Genomic DNA, 18,998 nt, shown 5'->3' with positions numbered 1-18,998 from the left:
TTTTCAGCTTAGTTAAGACTAGGTAAAACATCTTACTAAGCCATTATGAAATTTGGTTCAGTTTGGGATTAGCAGGTTGTCTGAATCCAGCTATTACCATTTGTAAACTGTCATTTATTACTTAGTTTGCTTTATTTATTTAATACACATACTTGCATACCACTTCAATCATTCCTAACTAATCAACTGTAGCTTATTCAATATACTACTGTACTGTTAAACAAGTCATGGCTTAATAGGTGGACAAGCTCAATAATAATTATATGTTAGTAGTCAAATGTAATCACCTTTCCATCTCCCTGCCTACAATTTAGGCACTGTAGTGGCTCACTAGAGTTGATGAAAATGTTAATATAAATTATAATTTAATTGCTATTAAATGTGCATATAAAATGCTACTTAACATGCATCTGGAAATGCTCAGGTTAGAGGAAAAAAGAGAATATATGTTTAAATTTGCTCCCCACTTCTTAACTCCATATCATATTCTAAGGTCTCTTTTTCCCCCAACTCAAATGTTCAGGGCAAAACAGAAGTAAGTATGTGTACTGTAAAAGGAAGGGGAATTCAGTGTAAGAGAAGAGCCAGGCAACCAGAATGAAAGCATTTTCATTTCAAATTAGCCCATTCAATAGAGATGTTTTCACGTAAAAGTGTCATTAGCGCTTTGTTTAGAAAAAGTTTGCAAATAAATATAGCAAACTCTCTTTAATTCTGTTACTACAAATAATTTTTCTAATTATTTTTTTAAAAAAATTGGTGTAGCATATATTTATAGTACTAAAATAAGTTCTCAGAGGTTAGAATGTAAATTGTCACCAAACTAATATATCATCAACCCAAACATAGTAAGACAGAGAGATGTAGTAAGGGTATTCAAAATGTTAGAAATTTAATTTAATTTAATTTAAATAAAGTAAGTAAGTTACATATGCAGGTGGGCTAATTATATAAGAATGTAATGAACATTTGACACAATTTATACAACAGAATACAAATTTGAGATACAAACCATGCTCTTACACCAGAGTTTACCTTCTGAAATTGGGCAGATTTGGTTGTTTTATCCATTTTCAGGAACCAAAACTTTAGCTGAAGAAGATTCTACTGTTCATATTTACATCTAAAATACTTTATTTCAAGTAGCAACACAGGTTACGACTGAAGCAGTATTAGCAATGGATGTGCTAAACCAACCTGTGGAGCTCTAGGTGTGTCCAGTACTAATTCCGGTAAGTCTCTTAAAAGTCTGTCAAATGACTTTTCCACATCACATTTAGTGATAATTGTCCCACATAAGTCAGCAAGAAGTTTTGAGGTCATTTCTCTGTGACTAGCCTTTCCCTCCAATGCCAATGACACAGCCAATACTGGAACACTGTATTTCATTTCACCAAGATTGAGGTCTTTCAGCATTTCCTATAAGAGTAGAAAGTAAAATATTCTATCATTTAGTTTTGAGTGTTATAATTTGAGTATTCTACGTAATAGAGACAAGGGGAAATAGTTCAGAAGGCTACCTCTCTTAAAACGCCATTTTATTGGAGAAAGTGTTTTGGTAAGTCAACTTAGCTGCTGGACACAGAACATTTTTGCTTCAAAACCTATGCAATTCTTTATACGGTGGGAACAAACAAGGTAATTTGAACTCAAAACAGGGCTCTTTTGAGTTTAGAATCCTTTTGGGATGCTCAGAGTGGCACTGGGCCGCCTCTAATAAGACAAGTTAGTTGCCCTGAGCTTGAAATGGACTGTTTCAAGCTTGCAACTTCAAGTTTAAATTATTTCACACCCCATATTCAACTGGGTGCCTATATTCTAAAGCAAGGTGCAAGGTCTATTAAGACATCATAAGCTTGTTGTATGTCATATCAACATGACAAAATCTAAAAAAATCATATACTATTTGTAATTTATTTATAAATTTATATTTATTACAAATACTAAAATTATACAATAGAATCTAAGGGATTGAAATACTACATTCTTCAGAGGCATTCTAAACTTCATTGATCACTGCCTGCTTTTGGAAGTAATTAGACATACCGCCACTTCATTAGTATCACCATGTTCAAAATATTCTTGAATTATTGGAGTTAGTGTTTTTTCACATGCTCTTTCATCCAAAGGTAGAACTACAGTTTCATAGACACAGTTATCCTATTTCAAACAAAGACAAAACACTTTACTAAATAAAGAAACTTATTTTGGAGATTAAGAATATTTTTATCCAGTAATTAATTAATTAATAAAAAAGCTTTATCCAGTAATGTCATTACTGTCAATAGGTAAGACAATAACTACAGTTACATTAAATATACATGTATTTCACTATTAAAAACATTTTAAGTTACATAAATCTCAATGTAATATAAAAAGAAGACCACAAATCTGTGTTCATAATTGTAAGACAGGATTTTTGAACTATGTAAGCAAGACGAAGTCACCTACAGGTAGTCCTTGCTTAACAAACACAATGGAGACTGGAATTGACCCAATTTTACAATCTCTTTTGCAGTGGTCATTAAGCAAATCACTGTGGTCATTAACCACACGGTTCCCCATTGATTTTGCTTGCCAGAAGCCAGCCAGGAAGGTCAAAAATGGCGATCACGTGACCACAGGATGCTGCAACAGTCATATACGCGAACCGGTTGCCAAGTGCCCAAATCGTAATCATGTGACTGCGGGGACGCTGCAACAGTCATAACTGTGAGCACCGGTTGCAAGTTGCTTTTTTCAGCACCATCTTAAGTCTGAACCATCACTAAATGAATGGCCATTCAGTGAGGACTACCTGTAGTTAATATTATGCTAACACATTTAGATGGGTTCAGGAAAAAAGCAAAGTCAAAAACAAGCAGACACATGCTATACCTGAGTAAACCCAGCCATGTGATCTTCACCTACATTGCAAATCCCAACCTTATCAGGGGAACAAAGCAATACTATAGATCAAATATATCAAATATGACTTCAAAATCCTGCATTTTGCTACTACTTGGTGTTCGTGTCACCACTTTGCCTTTCCTACCACCTTATTCTTTTGTGGCAAATTAATAAAATATACAGTTAAAATCTTGAAAGCAGACTACCAAGGATATCTGAGCATCACCACAGTTCTGGGGCCAAAAGAAAAGCTTTTATAAACCTCAGTATGCTGAATACCTGTCCATCCACACATACAAACTTTAAAACAAACATACTTAATTATTTTGGGGTTAAGAGTATGCACAAACTTTTAAAATATGTTTGGTATTGCACACAGCCTAGTTTAGCTAATCCCAAAAAATTAAACAGGCTTGAAAGGATTATTATTCAAATATGAGACCACTAACAAATATTTATTTTCTATCCCACCTTTATTATTTGTATAAATAACTCAAGGCAGTGAACATACCTAATACTCCTTCCTCCTATTTTCCCCACAACCACCACCCTGTGAGGTGAGTTGGGCTGAGAGAGAGTGATTGGCCCAAGGTCACCCAGCCGGCTTTCATGCCGAAGGTAGGACTAGAACTCGCGGTCTTCTGGTTTCTAACCCACTGCCTTAACCACTAGACCAAACTGGCTCTCCTTATATAAATACTAGGGTTATAAATTAAACTGGGAAGTTAAAGAAGCATCCTTGGAAAAGACAGTTGCAACCACTTCCATATTTTTGCCACAAAAACTACATGGCTGTTTCCATGAAGTTGCCAGGAGTTGAAGTTGACTCAAAGGAGACTTCACCTTTTTACAGATTAGGACGAGGGCAGTGAGCATGGTCAAAGCATAAAGTAAAAAACACATTTCTCCAAAAACTCATTCTCTTCTACCGTATTGGGTATTAAAACCACTGAGTTTAATTTTAACTTACCAAACTTTTTAAAAAAGGAAAAAAGAGATTTTGCATTTAAGACAACAATACGTGAAGATTGAGATAGGAGTGTTTCATTAACTTTCCTACTACAGAAAAACACCAAGGTTTGTAGATCTATGAACCCACTTTCTGCATTATCTACTCTCATACAGCTATCTTTTTAAATCTTTCAAAAACTACCTTTTTTCCTATGGGAAAATAGTACTTGAGAGAAGCAGGCACCATGCTGGCATGTATCAGTTTGTTAGAACTGTGAGGAATTCTGAATTAAAATGAATGTGTTTATTGCACACTACTTCTTCTTGCCCGTTTGGCTCATCCCAAACAAACCATACAAATAAATCAGATAATTGTTTACTGAGAATACAAACCATGAACTCTACACTTATTTTTTTCCAGGGTCAGGTTCATTCTTTATTTCAGATTCCCAACTGACAGAACATCAGGGATTCTAGTTTATATGACACAGAATACAAACCACACAAGGTTTGTGCCTAGTACCCTAGAATTCTTCATAGGACTGTTTTACTGTAACATGAACAAATTCTGAGCCTTAGTAACTGTATTGAATGGAGGAGAGAGTATGCCACTTACAAAAAGAGAGTGAAAGCACATGCCTGCTATTTTAAAGCAGCTTTAAAACAGCTTTTTAAGCAGCTCGAAGTTCCACTGATGAAATATTTATTTCCTCTCCAGAAGCCACATAAGCCTAGAAACAGACGTGGCTGCTGTAACAGACAGACAGGTGCTTGTATTCATGTTCCTGAACATTCCAAAGCATCTTTAAAATCAAATCTGAAGCACTGCACAGCCCCATTATACATATAATCATCACAGGGAAGCTCCGTATAACCATAAATTAGTGCCACAGTAGCAATGCACATAGTGGGGAAGCAGAATATACAGACTCTTCTTGAACAATCAAGGAGCAAACTAAGCATTTTCTTACCTGGTCATCATCATAGTTGGGATCTTTAATATCCACTTCCTCCAAATCATATACTTGTCCTGGTGTTCCCCAAACACCTTTGCCTCCTGCACCACCTGGCAGGGGATGAGGTTAAGACCAAATATAAGAGCCAGATTATAATGATCAGTGTCAACTTTTTCTTATTACCTCACTCTAATATCTCAAGCAAATCCATTTCTCAAATATATATGAAAGCTTCAAAAATAATGTGCCCAACTGATAATTGTTCAATATTTTCTCAATTTGGACAAGATGACATGCCACAATTTTTAATAAATTAAGTATATTTAAATCACCAATCTATTTAAATTAACAGTGTCAATGTTTATCAATATTAAAATTAGGAGTCCTGACATTTTCTCAAAGAATTCTAAGACAGACACTAAACTTATAGTTTTAGATTTTCTTTCCAAATCTCTTTGCTGCTTATCTTTTTATTGCTATGAAATATATAAAAGCAACAAAGGACTGACATGAAGGGAAAGCAAAATAAAAACCACTCAAATTTAACATCCTTCTATTGCTATTTGCTAAGAATCCCCGCCCCACACCAAAAAGTGCCCTCACCTTTCTTTGGTAGGCCCCTTCCCTTTCCAGAACGAGATCGCCTATCGAGATATTTTCCCTTTGGACTTGTTGGTACAACGACTCCACTTTTTAGGGCTTCACCATTATCACTCACTGAGTCACCTCTTCCAGAGTCTCTAGAGGAATTTTTTCGCAGTCTCCTCTTTGCTCTGGCATTGATTTTAGCTTCATTAATAGATGTTGCAGGGATCCAGTTACCATTGATTTCAGCTTTTATTTCATCAGGTCCACCATTTTCCTCATCACCAGAAAAAGGAGCATCACTCAGATTATCCAGTTCTCAAAAAGAAACATATATATACACACATATAAATTAGCTATCAGCATAAACTATTCCTTTGAAGAGGACACAAACCCGAGAAAGAAAAAAAGTTTTAGTGATGTTCTGGAATACGTTATAGTCATGGATGTTGGCCATATAATTCAGCACAGTACAATTAAAATTACCTATGTATATCTATGTGTTCCAAGATTGAAATAATCCAATTTAAAACATGTGCTTTTAGTTTGAAATACTACCAGTAATACAGGAACAGTGTGTTTCAAATCTGAAGCAACTGCTTTGAATTCAAAGCATGGCATTTCATACGTGAAATGTTTTGCATTCAAAACGTTTTAGACATCCCTACCACATGCATTCATACATCTACTACTTTCAAATATAAGTCATATATTACGCTAAGGAGATCATCAAAATATATCTTTTTTCTTCAACTCTATGCCTGGAGAGTTTTCTGGATGTTTGAGAGCTTCCCATATACAGCTTATTTGCCATTGTCTAAAAATAATGTTAGATTAGATAATACTATATAAAATGTGTCCTACCAATATTAAATATTTGTGGAGAAGAATTTAATTCAGTTTAGAGACCATTTCTAGATTACAATTTTATACATGAATTTGTACAACATTTAAAATATGGGGTTCTCTTTACATCGTGTTTTTAGTTTTATAGGATTTCTTAAATTAAAATGGACTTCTAGTAGCATGGACAGAATTTATCATAGTTTACAATTTCATTTTATGAATCATACTGTGTTGACTACTGTTCCTGATATTTGTAATCTGTTTAGAGTTTAAGAGCAATTTTCAGGTTTTTAAATGATAAAATATATTCAGTTATTTACAATCAATCAATAAAATGTTGAAAAGCGTTAATTTCTTTGATACTTTTAAATCTTTTTACTTATATTCTATTCTTTCCCCCCCTTTTGTATTCTTTTTTCTTTTTCTGACTATGCATTTTTTCTTAAAATGTACAATAATATATATTCATAAATAAATAATTGTAGAAAAGGCGATTACAATGTTTTCTGGTTTTTCACTGTGCTTTTTCTTAGTTTCTTACCTGTTGTATTGATGATGTCTGTCTGCTCATTTTCTACCTCCATAGTTGTTCAACAGTATGTAAATTATACTGAATATAAATGAAGTTTTGATGTTTCTGACCTAGTTGAGGGAAAAGGGAATTAAGAACATTTTAGTACAATTATATTAATTGGTAGTAATTTGTGAAATCCCCTCTATAGGTTGTCCTTGTTTAGTGACTGCCTTGTACAGTGACTGTTTGCAGTTACAACTGTGATGAAAAAGTAACTTTAGGATCAATCCTCGCATTTATAACCTTCACAGGTCTGTAAAGCAAAGGAGAGCTTAAGTAAGATCACAAGTATAGTCAGTTTCACTTAGCAACCGCTTCACTTAATAACCAAGTTGCTGGTCCCAATTGTGGTTGCTAACGAGGACTACCAGTATACACTTCTCTGACAAAAACACTTAGGAATATTAAACTAAAATAATTGTACTGTTATTTAACAGTGAGTTATCAAGATGAACACATTCTCGTTATTTAAAAACATATTTCATTTTGCTACTTGTCATCTCTTTAAAACTTGGGTTGATAATATATTCTTATTTCATCAACTGAACAACCTTCTGACAAATTAAAGTAATGACTGCATTTGATCTCATACATGTGCACTTCAACACACATAAGAGAAATTGTAGGCTCTGAACCTTACTACCACTATTTTAATAGAAATTTATTACCAATTCTGGTTACCTAATTTGTGTATATGGGCTGTTTATATTTCTCAAAACACTATACCTATACCAGTTTATTTTATGCATTATTTTACTTTAGAAGTAAATAATTGACTTTAGGAATTTCTATTCTCTATTCACTCACCAACTTTGGATCCTTAAATGTTACGCTGCATGACAATATTTTCAAAATAGTACTTTAAAAAAAATTAGCATCATTGAAATACCTTATTTCTAATCACATTAAGTTTAGATAGCATGGTAACAATACTTACATCAGAGGAAAAGCAGACAACCTAACAGAGTATATATTATGCATTTCATAGTTTACCTGGGAGCCTTTTATTAAGTATTAAGAAATCCCATTAAAGTTCTCAGCCAATATCTGACCCATATATCTTCTTTCCCCACATTCTTCCTCCACCTTTTACAAGCAAATACTATGCATTGCTAAGGGCTCATATTATGACATCAGGTGTCTCACATCATACCTCACAGCAAAGAGTTTTTCTGCATTACCTCAGCCAATCATTCAGGAATTATACAGGTTGCTGATGTATTTTCTTTTTGCTAGAAGGGTTCACTTAGATCTTTCTCAAAAGCTGAAGATGTCCAAGTAACTTATTAGCTTGTAAGATTAATTCCTTTCCTTTTGGTAATGTCTTCCATTACATAAACCCAGTCTCCTTGAAAGCAGAAGAAAAAAACACAATTAACTAGCAAAGTCAGTAACAATAGAATAATAGTGCTTTGTGAACCCTTTTAAAACATAATTTTTATAAACTGATTGATTTTATCAAGTAAATGTGTATTACGTAAAATGTACAGTTATTATAGTAGTTAGATCCTAACTATTATGTTATCAAACTCAGGATATGGGACTATTAACCTTCCTTGTAGTTAAGATTTGCCACCCAAATATAACCACAACAACCTATACAGAAAATAACCTCTCGCTCACATAAATAATGTATTTAAATTAGGGGTGAATATACAACCCCCCGCGCAAAAGGAAGGAAACCACCTACACACTTAAGAGTTGAAAACTGAAAAACAGCTTTCTAAGTAAACAAGTAAATGATTTTCAGAGAATTTTTATCCTTGTGACTGATAATCTTAGGAGCACTCATCTGAAAGCCTCGAACTCAAAGAAACGTACTTCTGAGTAGCAAATAAATTCAATGCGTAAGCATACACAGGGTTACCCAGTAAACCCATAGAGTTACCACACCTAAAAGAATGGCATATGTACTAATTGTTATGATTTAAATCATTTGCAATACATAAACTGATCCAAATGGAGTTATTTGAGTCATTTGAATAATTATGTTTTTATACAAATAACGTAAGTCACTGAAACAGTTAGGCCTGTTGCATGTGAAGTCTACTGCACTGGGGTCTGCTAAACTTAGGTAATACTGTATTTCTCTATTTGATTTCAGCCCAGAGGAAAAAAATTAGTAGAATTAAAGTATCAAAGAAAGGACAGAAGTTAAAATTACATCAGATATAATGCTCAAAAAATAGAACTCAAAAATTAAAATCAACCAGTGGGTTATCGAATGCATGTAGATTAGAAGCTTCCAGAACCAGAAATTAGTAACAACCATTTGTCTACATAAGCAACTCCGCACCTTTTCTTTTATGAGGACCATCAACACCATGGCACACATACAGTCTCTGGGTGGTATCCATGGAATTCTTTTGTTTTTTATTTCGGCATCTGTGGTAGAGGCCACCTGTAGCCTTATTGCTAGATCAGACTGAAAACACTGATCAACACTATTTGCTCATTCAGTAGGAAATTACTGCAAAATTAGTCTAAACTGTTTGTGTTGAAAGCACCTTGGAATCTATAGAGATGTTATTGGAAACTGCAATTCACTCTGTAGGAGTACTGGCTAATGTATCGAAAACTAGACATGATTGCAAGAATAAGGATAAGAGGATTTGAAAGGTGTTGCAATGTTTTAAAAGCAGAACAAGCATACACATAAGCTTATCTCCCCAGAGCCCCCTTTCCCCAGCATTTTCTCTGCAAAGAAAAACATATTTGGAGTGAGAACATGTAAGAAGATAAGGAGTGAGAAGACTTTGCTTTTCAATATACACTTCTCATAGGATTAACAGAGAATGACAAAATAAGCTTTAGGTGAAGCCTTGTGCCAGATGGTAAGCCACTGCTCCAAAACATGCAGGTTAACTTCTACTTCAGTAACATAATCACACAGAAATACACAAAAAAGCATGCAACTCTATAGTACACTAAGTTGCAACATACATGAATTAACTACAACTCAATGGTTAAAGAGTAGTAGGTTCAAAAAACAGTTAAGCTCAATTATTTCTATTAAATGTTTAGTAACTACTGATTAAAAAACTGACTCTCCACAGTGCCTGTTCAAGACTCAGATGCTTGAGGGCAAAAATGTTCATTTGAGCATCCTCTGTCACCAGTTACTTCTTAATATACTCTATGTCCACTGAAGATAACTCTGTAAATGGGACTGTATAACGAACCAAGAAATATTGAAATAATTATTAGGAGTATAAACTGACCATCAAGTCATTTAAGCACCGAACTTGAACCACTGAGCAGTATTTGGTCATTTGGGTCAGTCATTTGGCAATTGCCTTCACTCCCCACCTTGAGAATGCTCTGGATCTGCAAACTGACTCAGCCATGGGCCACAAATGATCGTTAAGTTCTCCTGTTTATTGTATGAGTCCGAGGTTACATAAAGAGCAAACTTAATAAAAAAATCTGAGGGAGCACAGTTTATCACTGCCACAATAAAGGTTCAGGGGCTGCAAATATGATAGCTGATATCCTCTAGAAATGGGCAATTTTTAGAAAGCTTGAAATGTGAAGTATGGAAAATCTGCCACCTGCCGAACATATTTAAAAATAAAACAAAAAAGAAGAGGTTATGATTAGCTGATCTTTTAAAATCAAGTCATATCTGCTGCTAGATCTTTGAATATTAAGAAAATGGTGGCATACAGGGCATTTTGATTTTGATCTTTTACATATATGCTAAACTTTGTTTAACAAGATTTATTTTTCCTTCTACAGCATTTTGAACAGCAGACAGAATCTACTCTCACTCTTTTTGGCAGTAATAGAGGTCTATAGCTCTGAAAGTGCTGCAAAAACTTAGTAGTTTGGTTATACTGAATAGCAAATTAACTTTATTACCAAACAATAAAAACACAATTCAAATTAAATGTAATACTATACTTAAAATCATTCCATGATTTGGCATTCAATGTTTTATTGACTTCTTTAATCTAAGAAAGTGACCCAGTTTAGATATAACAAGACATCTTTGTTTCCTCATGTAAGAAAAGCCATCCATTTCTTTCTTTCCAGTACACTAGTCAAGAATGTGAAAAGAAAGATTTAAACAACTTTAACATCTTACTTTCTCTTTTAAATAAACTACAGTATAATAATCTGGACATTACAGGGCTGAATTGGCAAGTATGAAATAAATACACAAAGTATCGACTTCTTCTCTAGTAGACAGAGGATCACTGTGGCATACTTTTGTTGGACACTGTGGTTTTCTGTTATGTCTGAATCAGACTACTGTGGTTTGTAATGCAAACCCAGGCTGTTTACAGTGGGTTCATTTATTTTGGTATCTCTTAGGAAAATCTACAGTCTATAGTATTTCCAAATATTTTTGCATTCACTCAAATTTGAGTCACTGTACTCAGACAAGGCATCATGAGTCCCTAAATTCAGATTTGTAATCTGAGTTAAGGAATTGGCAACTATACAAATAAAAATAAACAAATAAGTGTCTTATAAACAATGAGATGTAGAGGAGAATGCTAAACGGAGGAAATACTCTAATTCTTCTAATACTAATAATCTTCTCACATCAAATTAAGTCATTGTCTACTTTGTTGGGTTATGGTTTACTACAGCCTTCCTTAACTTGGGCACCTGTTGATGTGTTTACTTCAACTCATAATTCTCAGCAATGGCCATCCTAGCTGGGGAATTCTGGGAGCTAAACATTCATTCATCTGAAACATTTCAGGTTGGGAAAAATTGGCTTAGCATGTTTGCATGAAACTTACTATTCTGAACTAAAATCATGACTTTTGGCAAGCTCAGCAATAAAGTGATTTTGTGTGTATGTGTCTGCCTTTAAGTCAGTGTTGACTCCTGGCAACTGCCTGGACTAGCCAATGCAGTTCTCTTAACAAGATTTTCAGAAGTGGTTTGCCACTGCCTTCTTTGTAGGACTGACAGGGAATGACTTGGCCAAGCAGTTGGCTTTGTGCCTAAGGAAAGATTAGAACTCAGTCTCCCAGTTTATAGCTTGGTGTCTAAACCACTATACCAAACTGGCTCTCAATAAACTGAATAAAATGGGTTAAATTCAAGAAACTGTGCTAAGCAAAACATGGCTTAGTGTGATGTTTAAACCCAGTCACTATCCCTTATGACACTGGAATCTCACAGAACCTTTAAGTCCACAGGAATCCCACCATATATCATAATTTCAAAGAAGGGAATTATCTCTATAATATAAGTCTGAAAAACTAGCTTTCACTAAGACAATGTTTTCTGGGAACTTTAGACAACAGAACAGTTCTGGAAAGCATACAAATTTCTCGGTTTTAATAGCTATTTAAAAATAATTGGTGCCCTTGAGGAGGGAATGAAGGATAGAATGTAGTTTGATACCTCTCCTTAAAAGCATCAAATTAACCAAATGGGGAATCAGACACAAACTTACAGAGAGAGTACTTGTTTTTGTCACATAAAGTAGAGCAGTTATTTTTCCCCCCCAGAATTCAGTTGTATCCTTTTCCACACTGACTTGTCTTCCAGAGACACGAACAGGCTTGGCAGCTGTCACTGTTGCTTCATGTAAATTAAAACTAAATTTGTATAACCTGCTAAACCATGTATTATTTAAACGTGGTTTACTGAATAACCACAACTGGTAGTGTTCATCCAAGATGCCAAGCCATAAATCCAGGTTTACAAATCACAGTGATTAGGTTGACACAACACAGAAGTCAACAATTAAAGCCCGTTAGTTTAGCACCAGAGGCAAGTCAAGTACCTACAGCATGTATCTCAAATCAGTTATATAATTACAAGCACAACAAACAGAAAACTTGTTTTTCAGGGAAACCTGATTGCCATCTCTAAAGTTCTGTGGCTTGGGAGTCTCCATACTGTGAAAACCAGAGACAGAAGGTAAAGTCTAAGGCTACTCCAACAGTAACTGGAAGGTGGCCACAGCAATGAAGGGCTGCAGTTGCTGAGACAGCAACAGCTTTAATCTCCTTTAAAGGGACAAGATTTTGCTTCTGCAAGCTGGACATTTCACCTACCCCATTATTTCCTACTCTTTCCCAGCACCGTCTCCTTTTAAACGCAACCGCAGGGAGCAAAAAATGGGCACGCGCTCCACTTCATCAAGCTGATCTTTACTCGGCTCTGGGCATTTAAGGAAAGGAGCCGGCTCCCATCGCGCACTTCATACTGTCTTATGCGAGGAGAGCGCCTCAGCCACCTCGGTGTTTCTATCGGGGTGGCCATTAGTGTGAAATGGGACCGAGAGAAGGAAAGGAGGAAGAAGGCAGACTCCGCACAAGACCTTTGGTCTGTCTTATCCTTCACCTCAGAAAGGACCACACAGTGCCAGAAGAAACGGCACAGCCCTTCCCCCTCGCCACTTCGAGAAGCAGGAGAGCACAATTAACCTTCCCCTCAGTCCCGCCCAAAAGGCGAATCCTCCGCTTTAACGTCACGTTCCCCGAAGACAGCGAGGGAGTCGAATTACCGTAGGCGGTGGCCTCGGAGCTGCCCCTGGCGGCCACACCTCTTTCCCCCCTCCCCTTAGTCGCCACCGCCGCTGCTCGCTTTCCCTTGGTTTCTGTTTGTTTGTGTTCTGCCCGGCAACACCACCACGAGCGGCCGAGTCTGATTGGACAGTTTGGCTCTGGCCGCTGTAGCCAATGTAAAAGGAGAAAAACCAGGTGATCCTACGGAGGAGTGCTTAAACCAAAGGGGGAAAAGAGGGAGAGGGCGTGTGACGTGATGATACAAGTTGGCGAAACCATCACAAGTAAAGAGGGGAGATCGACTTGCATCTTCAAGATAGGAAGTAAACAAGGAGGTTGCGGACCCAGTCCAACTGGCTGTCCAGACAATATTAGCGATGGGAGTCATTACAGATAAATGGGTCTAACAGGTTAAGGTACAAAGGCAAAGGATCAAAAGAAAAGATCATATCAATGCATGTCGTATAGGGGTAAATTCAACCGGCTTTTTTCCAAGTAAAAAAAAATACGGCGATAAGAAAGGCTGTGGCTGACTTAATAGAGAACGTGTGGCCTCCAAGCAGCTTGTCAGTCCGTAATTCTTAATTCAACCCCCTAATTTACTTCCTGAATAGATTCCTTAAATTTAATGGGACTTCTGAGTAAACATGCAAAGGATTATGTTGTTAAAGTAAACTTAATGGATTGTTTAGAAACAGTGGAAGCTGCCTGTTCTGAACCTTTGCACATATGTGTGTATATATATATATATATATGGTAAACAGATGAAATTTTATAGCACAGTGATGTCATTAGGTCTTATGGTGCCTTAACACAAGTTTGTTTCATAAGGAGATACCATATCGGGAGCCAACACTAGTAAAAGCTGCTTAAAAGAGGACCTTCTGCATGGTACTTTCTCTAGGCTACTGCTAAAGGCTCTTTAGTAGCAGCTGTAAGCAGCAAACCTGCATAAACCTGTGGTTACAAAGACAACTGCTCTCCTGGTAGAGTACTTGCACTTTCAAAAAGCATTAGCTCACCTTTGCAGTTCATTAACTTATTACTCCGTAACTAAAGTAGGTGACCATAAGTGAAGTTAGAAGAACCTAATAACACTTTAAAAATAAGATGCATGGATTTAAAGAGAAAAAAACTTCAAAGGAAATGTATCTAAGATTGTATTAAAATGTTCCAAAGACTGACAGAACTGCACCTCTGAAATGGCTGGCATAAATGTTAATTTGATTTCACTCTTCCATTACACAAGAATGTGTACACACAGCTTATGATTAACCTCACCCCACCCTTTAAAAAAGTCTCTCCCTGACCTTCCAGTTAGCCTGCTTTAGTAAAGTATACCGAGCCTCCCTCTTAATTACATGGCATACATAATGTTGAATACCTGGCAGCTGTCCCTAGTTAAAAAATAGCAATACTAATAATTCAATCAAATATCCCCACATTGATGCTTTACCAAAAGGCAAACTAAGAAACTCTTACTCACCCAGGATGCCTCTTCTCCTGCTATGAAGGCAACAGCTGGTGCAAGCCATTCAGAATCTGAATGTGAATTTACCAATCCCTCTACAAAATACTCTCTTCAAAACAGTTCAACTTCAATTTAGCATCTTTGCCACTGTAGAATCAGAGGCTTCAGGAAGTAATTATGTTATCAGAAAGTAATTGCAAATAAAGCAAATGTTCATCTTGGTAGCATATTGCAGAAATTTTATGTCTGTTCTAGTTAGGAATCTGCAAAAATAAAACATCTATCGAATAATTTCTTGGGGGAAAAAAAGCAAATCTTTGAAAAAGCAAAATTCTTTCCAGCTTCATTTTTGCAATAACCTATATGGTCTACTACTGTCATTCTTCCTTTATAATTGCAATCAAAATGAGCTGCAAATCCCTACTTTTATTTATACACAAATTTAAAAAATGAGGCAAGCTTTTACGTTCTATCACTAATTAAAGTCTTCCTTTAAGAGAAATTAGACTGAAGAAATATGCTCTTCCTGTATTATAATAAGGATATTTTAAACCCTAGCAACAGTGCCTTAACATTTCATGTTATAGTTTCCATGTTTTTCTTAGAAGCACGGTGTAAAACTGCAAAAGACTGCAGGCTGTAATTTAGTACTTCAACAATCATAAGATGCTAAAATGGGAGCTACTGTTTCTTGAAAAAAACCATAAAACCTGTTTGAAGGAAACAAAGGTCATCTAGTCCATGCTTATGCAAGTTAATGCCCTATGTGCTGAACTGAAATTCCATTGCTCCATGTTCAATTATGAGAACTATAGTTCAATATCCTTACTATGATGGTAAGAACAGCAACATGTAAATGTACAGGTATCTGCATTGTTTGAAGTTACCTGTCCCTGTTAGAGAAATCCAGACTGGAAGAAGGGTTGCTCAGCATGTGGAGGATAAAACTGCATTAGCTCAGAGTTGGACAGAGTCACTTGCTGAGATGGGTGGCTATGGAAATTGAATAAATAAATAAGCATGCAAGCAAGCAAGCTGGGGTAGGCCCAGTTGAGGTGATAGATGTCTTGTCTTCCAAGATTATTTGGGATCAGTTTGAGTCTGTGCATCCTGAGGAATGGGGCAGAGTTGTGTGTGCTGTAAGATCTGCAAGCTGAAGACTAGATCCCTGCCTTTACCTGTTTTATGAACACTGCCAAGGAGGTATTCAACCCATCTATCCCTGATGATTATCTGTCTCCAACCTTCAGATTTTAGAAGAAATTGATCAGCTGGACCCTTTTCAGTTGGGATTCAGATCTGGGTAAGGGACTGAAACTACATTAATTGCCCTCACTGATGATCTTTAGTGGGACTGGGATGAGGAGAATGCAGGCCTCCTAGTTCTGCTGGATCTTTGATACCACTGACCATGGCATTCTTCTAGGCTGGTTGGGAGTGGTGGGCACTGTTTTTCAGTGGTTCTCCTTTCTGAGGGGCTAGTTCCAGTGAGGCAGAAGTTACATCTATGAGCACTGAATTGTAGAGTACTGCAGGCTTGGTCTATCCTACCTGTTTTCAACATCTATACAAAGCTGCTGGGAGAGGTCATCCATTGGCAGAGAGTGAGTTACCAATCCTAGCTGTGTATCTACATCCTGCCCTGGGCAAGTGGTGGAGGTCCCATCAGGGTGTGGATAAGTTAAATAAGCTTAAGTTAAAATTCAGCAAGATGGAATGGCTGGTATCAGATGACTGACTGTGGAGAGAGTCTATCATCTGGTCAGGACTGCACTTCCCCAAATAGAGCTGGTCCAGAGTTTGGGAGTCTTTTTGGACTCATAGCTCCTGCTTGAGCATTAGGTGAGGCTGTGGCCTTTTTTTTTTTTTTTTTTTTGCAACAGAGGCTTTGTGCACAGTCATTTGCACCCCTGTCACCTCATGCCTGGCTACTGCAACTTGCTCCATATAGGTAGCCCGTGAAGAAAATGCAGAAGCTGCAACTGGTTCAACACAAGACAATCTGGGTAGTTATGGATAACAAAGATTCATTCAAGTAATACCCCTACTAAGTGGTGAATTGGTTACTGGATAGCTTCCAGGTTCGGTTCAAGGTGCTGCTTGTTATCTTGAAAGCGTTTCATGGTTCAGAGCCTGGATATCTGAGTTACCTTCTCTATGTTAAAGCTGTCTGCTCAATGAGATCAGGGGAAGAGGGCTTCCCGAGGGTCCACTGTCAAAGGGAATGCAACTGAGCATTCTTGGTGATGAGTCCCCTACACTCAGACACTTGGACCATCTCCTTAATTTGCTTCTGAAGAGCTTTGAAAACATGGCTATTCCAGAAAGGACTAGGGACAAATGAATATTATTCTAGCCCAAAGGCTGTGCACTTAGTATTTTTCAATGACTATTTTTTTTCAAGTTCTAACCCTTTGTTATAAGCAGTTCAGAGCTTGTGAGAATTGAAGGGCATAAAAAGCTAAATAAATAAATATCATACACACACAAACATTCCAACTAGGCAAAGATCACCCACATCAAGTACATCAGGATACAAAATTCAGTGGAAAAAAAAAACCCAGAACATATCCAATGGCACTAGCTATTCACTGGAAGAATCATTATTTCCCAGTCAGATAATTAATATGAGCAAAATCCATCCATGGGAATACTTCCCCACCAGCTGTTTGGGGGTGGGGATGGGGGAGGCATTTACAATCCACACCAGAGAAGATATTCACAATGTTTTGATGGGAGCAGTCTAACTTCAGAGGGCCACAATTGAAAAATCAAGAGGAATTGTAACGTATCTTTCATAAGGATTACTAGTTTTCTGTAAATTTTTGTAGCTCTCTAGCTTTCGCCCGGATTATCTATAGACCAAATATGGTTCGATAAATTGCCTCTCGAACCATGACAAGCCTCGGATTCACGTTAAGGAAGAACTGCAGCCACGGCATGCATATGTTCCACTCCGTACAAAATAAGACCGTTATGTAACAACACTCACTCTTTTTCTAATAATCAGAAAATCAACTGGGCTGATTAGGAGTAACGTTGCAATAGGATAGCAGTAGGATTAATCTGTAAAACTTTAGTGCAAACATTTCTTCAAAGTATGTCCTGTTGCGTTATTTCCAATAAACCTCGATTAAACCTGCAATGCTGTGCACGTGTGATAGATTTGAGGCTTATGCACACTTTCTTAGCAAAAATCTATTAAACGCAATGGAATTCAGTACGCAGCATCCGGCAGCAGTACCTAAGCCTGCAATCTTTCACAGACATTTGAGAGCAAGGTCTACCGAATACAGCAGAACTTACTTCCGAAAACGCACATGCTTATCAGATTGGACAGTAAAACTGATCTGGTAACCAGAATTATCTGGTTCTGTACAAGTGAAACACTAGGAAAGTCAACGACCTTCCCATTCCAGAAGTTTCTTCAACCACTGCAAACAAAATGTGCCCCCATGCAACTTTTTTTAAACGGAGCCGAACTGTGCTCCCGTTTGTTCAGATACAGGAAACCAACATTTTTGCACCTCCTATAATAAGGAGGCTTTTGGGCTCGAGCGATTTCTTCCTTCTAATTTCTTCGGCCCAACAACGAGGAGAAAGGAAGAACATTAAAGAACTTAAGTTACTCAAAAATTAAGATGCTGAAAAGTCACCCTTTTCCTCAGAAGTCCCTGATCGTACAATTCTGGCTCGCAATGCTCCCCGGCCAACCAGCTTCAGTTCCTTCCACTTTCTCATTTGTGGTTGTTTTCAAACAGGTCTTGCATTTCTCCCCACGTTTAGCCACAGATAGGCCCGCCTACACGGCTCAAGAAAAGCAACTATTGGGGGAGGCAGCCCTTAAAATTACAATAGTTCTTCCTGCAGGGCGGAGCGTGTTGAAGTAACTTTTCTAAGCTTTTTTAAAGCCGCGTCAACTGCCATTTTTCCTTGCGCACTTAGTTTTGTTTAGAGTTGGAAGGCCAGTTATGACGTTTAGGCTGCTATCATATGCCTGCTGTAGGTAGTCGCGGCTCACTCTCCAGCACAGTTCTGTGTTACTTACTAAGAAGTAAGTCCGGTTAAGTTCAGTGGGAATTACTCCTAGGTAGGCAGAGGATTGCAGTCATAAAAAAAAAGTCTTGGTAGTGCGGTGTCTTACAAACTGGACAAGAGAGCCATGAAATCAACAAAGACACTTCGTTTTCTATGCAAAGCGTTTTCTTTCTACTCTGGGTGTAGAAATTATGCACCAAAAGGTAGTA

The 18,998-nt window shown here is 37.1% G+C and overlaps 1 protein-coding gene across 3 annotated transcripts in view; it reads right to left on the bottom strand.

The window, feature by feature from the left end:
* PDCD4 (programmed cell death 4) overlaps nt 1-18,525 on the bottom strand; it is a 29,670-nt gene extending 11,145 nt beyond the window's left edge. Inside the window, exons 1-7 of one of the 3 annotated variants that reach the window (XM_063307147.1) lie at nt 18,408-18,525; nt 7,983-8,149; nt 6,769-6,869; nt 5,400-5,699; nt 4,812-4,906; nt 2,047-2,160; nt 1,198-1,419 (exon numbers count right to left, since the gene is read on the bottom strand). In XM_063307147.1, the coding sequence (XP_063163217.1) occupies nt 1,198-1,419; nt 2,047-2,160; nt 4,812-4,906; nt 5,400-5,699; nt 6,769-6,811 (774 nt within the window). In that variant the 5' untranslated portion in view covers nt 6,812-6,869; nt 7,983-8,149; nt 18,408-18,525. Of the gene's footprint in view, nt 1-1,197; nt 1,420-2,046; nt 2,161-4,811; nt 4,907-5,399; nt 5,700-6,768; nt 6,870-7,982; nt 8,150-12,827; nt 13,071-18,407 lie in introns of those variants that run through there. The other 2 variants (XM_063307148.1, XM_063307146.1) reach the window with 2 other exon arrangements.
* Between the last annotated feature and the right edge of the window lie 473 nt (nt 18,526-18,998).

Source organism: Candoia aspera, chromosome 6 (genome assembly GCF_035149785.1).
Source record: "Candoia aspera isolate rCanAsp1 chromosome 6, rCanAsp1.hap2, whole genome shotgun sequence".
In the NCBI taxonomy this organism is placed as follows: Eukaryota; Metazoa; Chordata; class Lepidosauria; order Squamata; family Boidae; genus Candoia; species Candoia aspera.
This window is presented reverse-complemented; position numbering and strand designations above follow the sequence as displayed.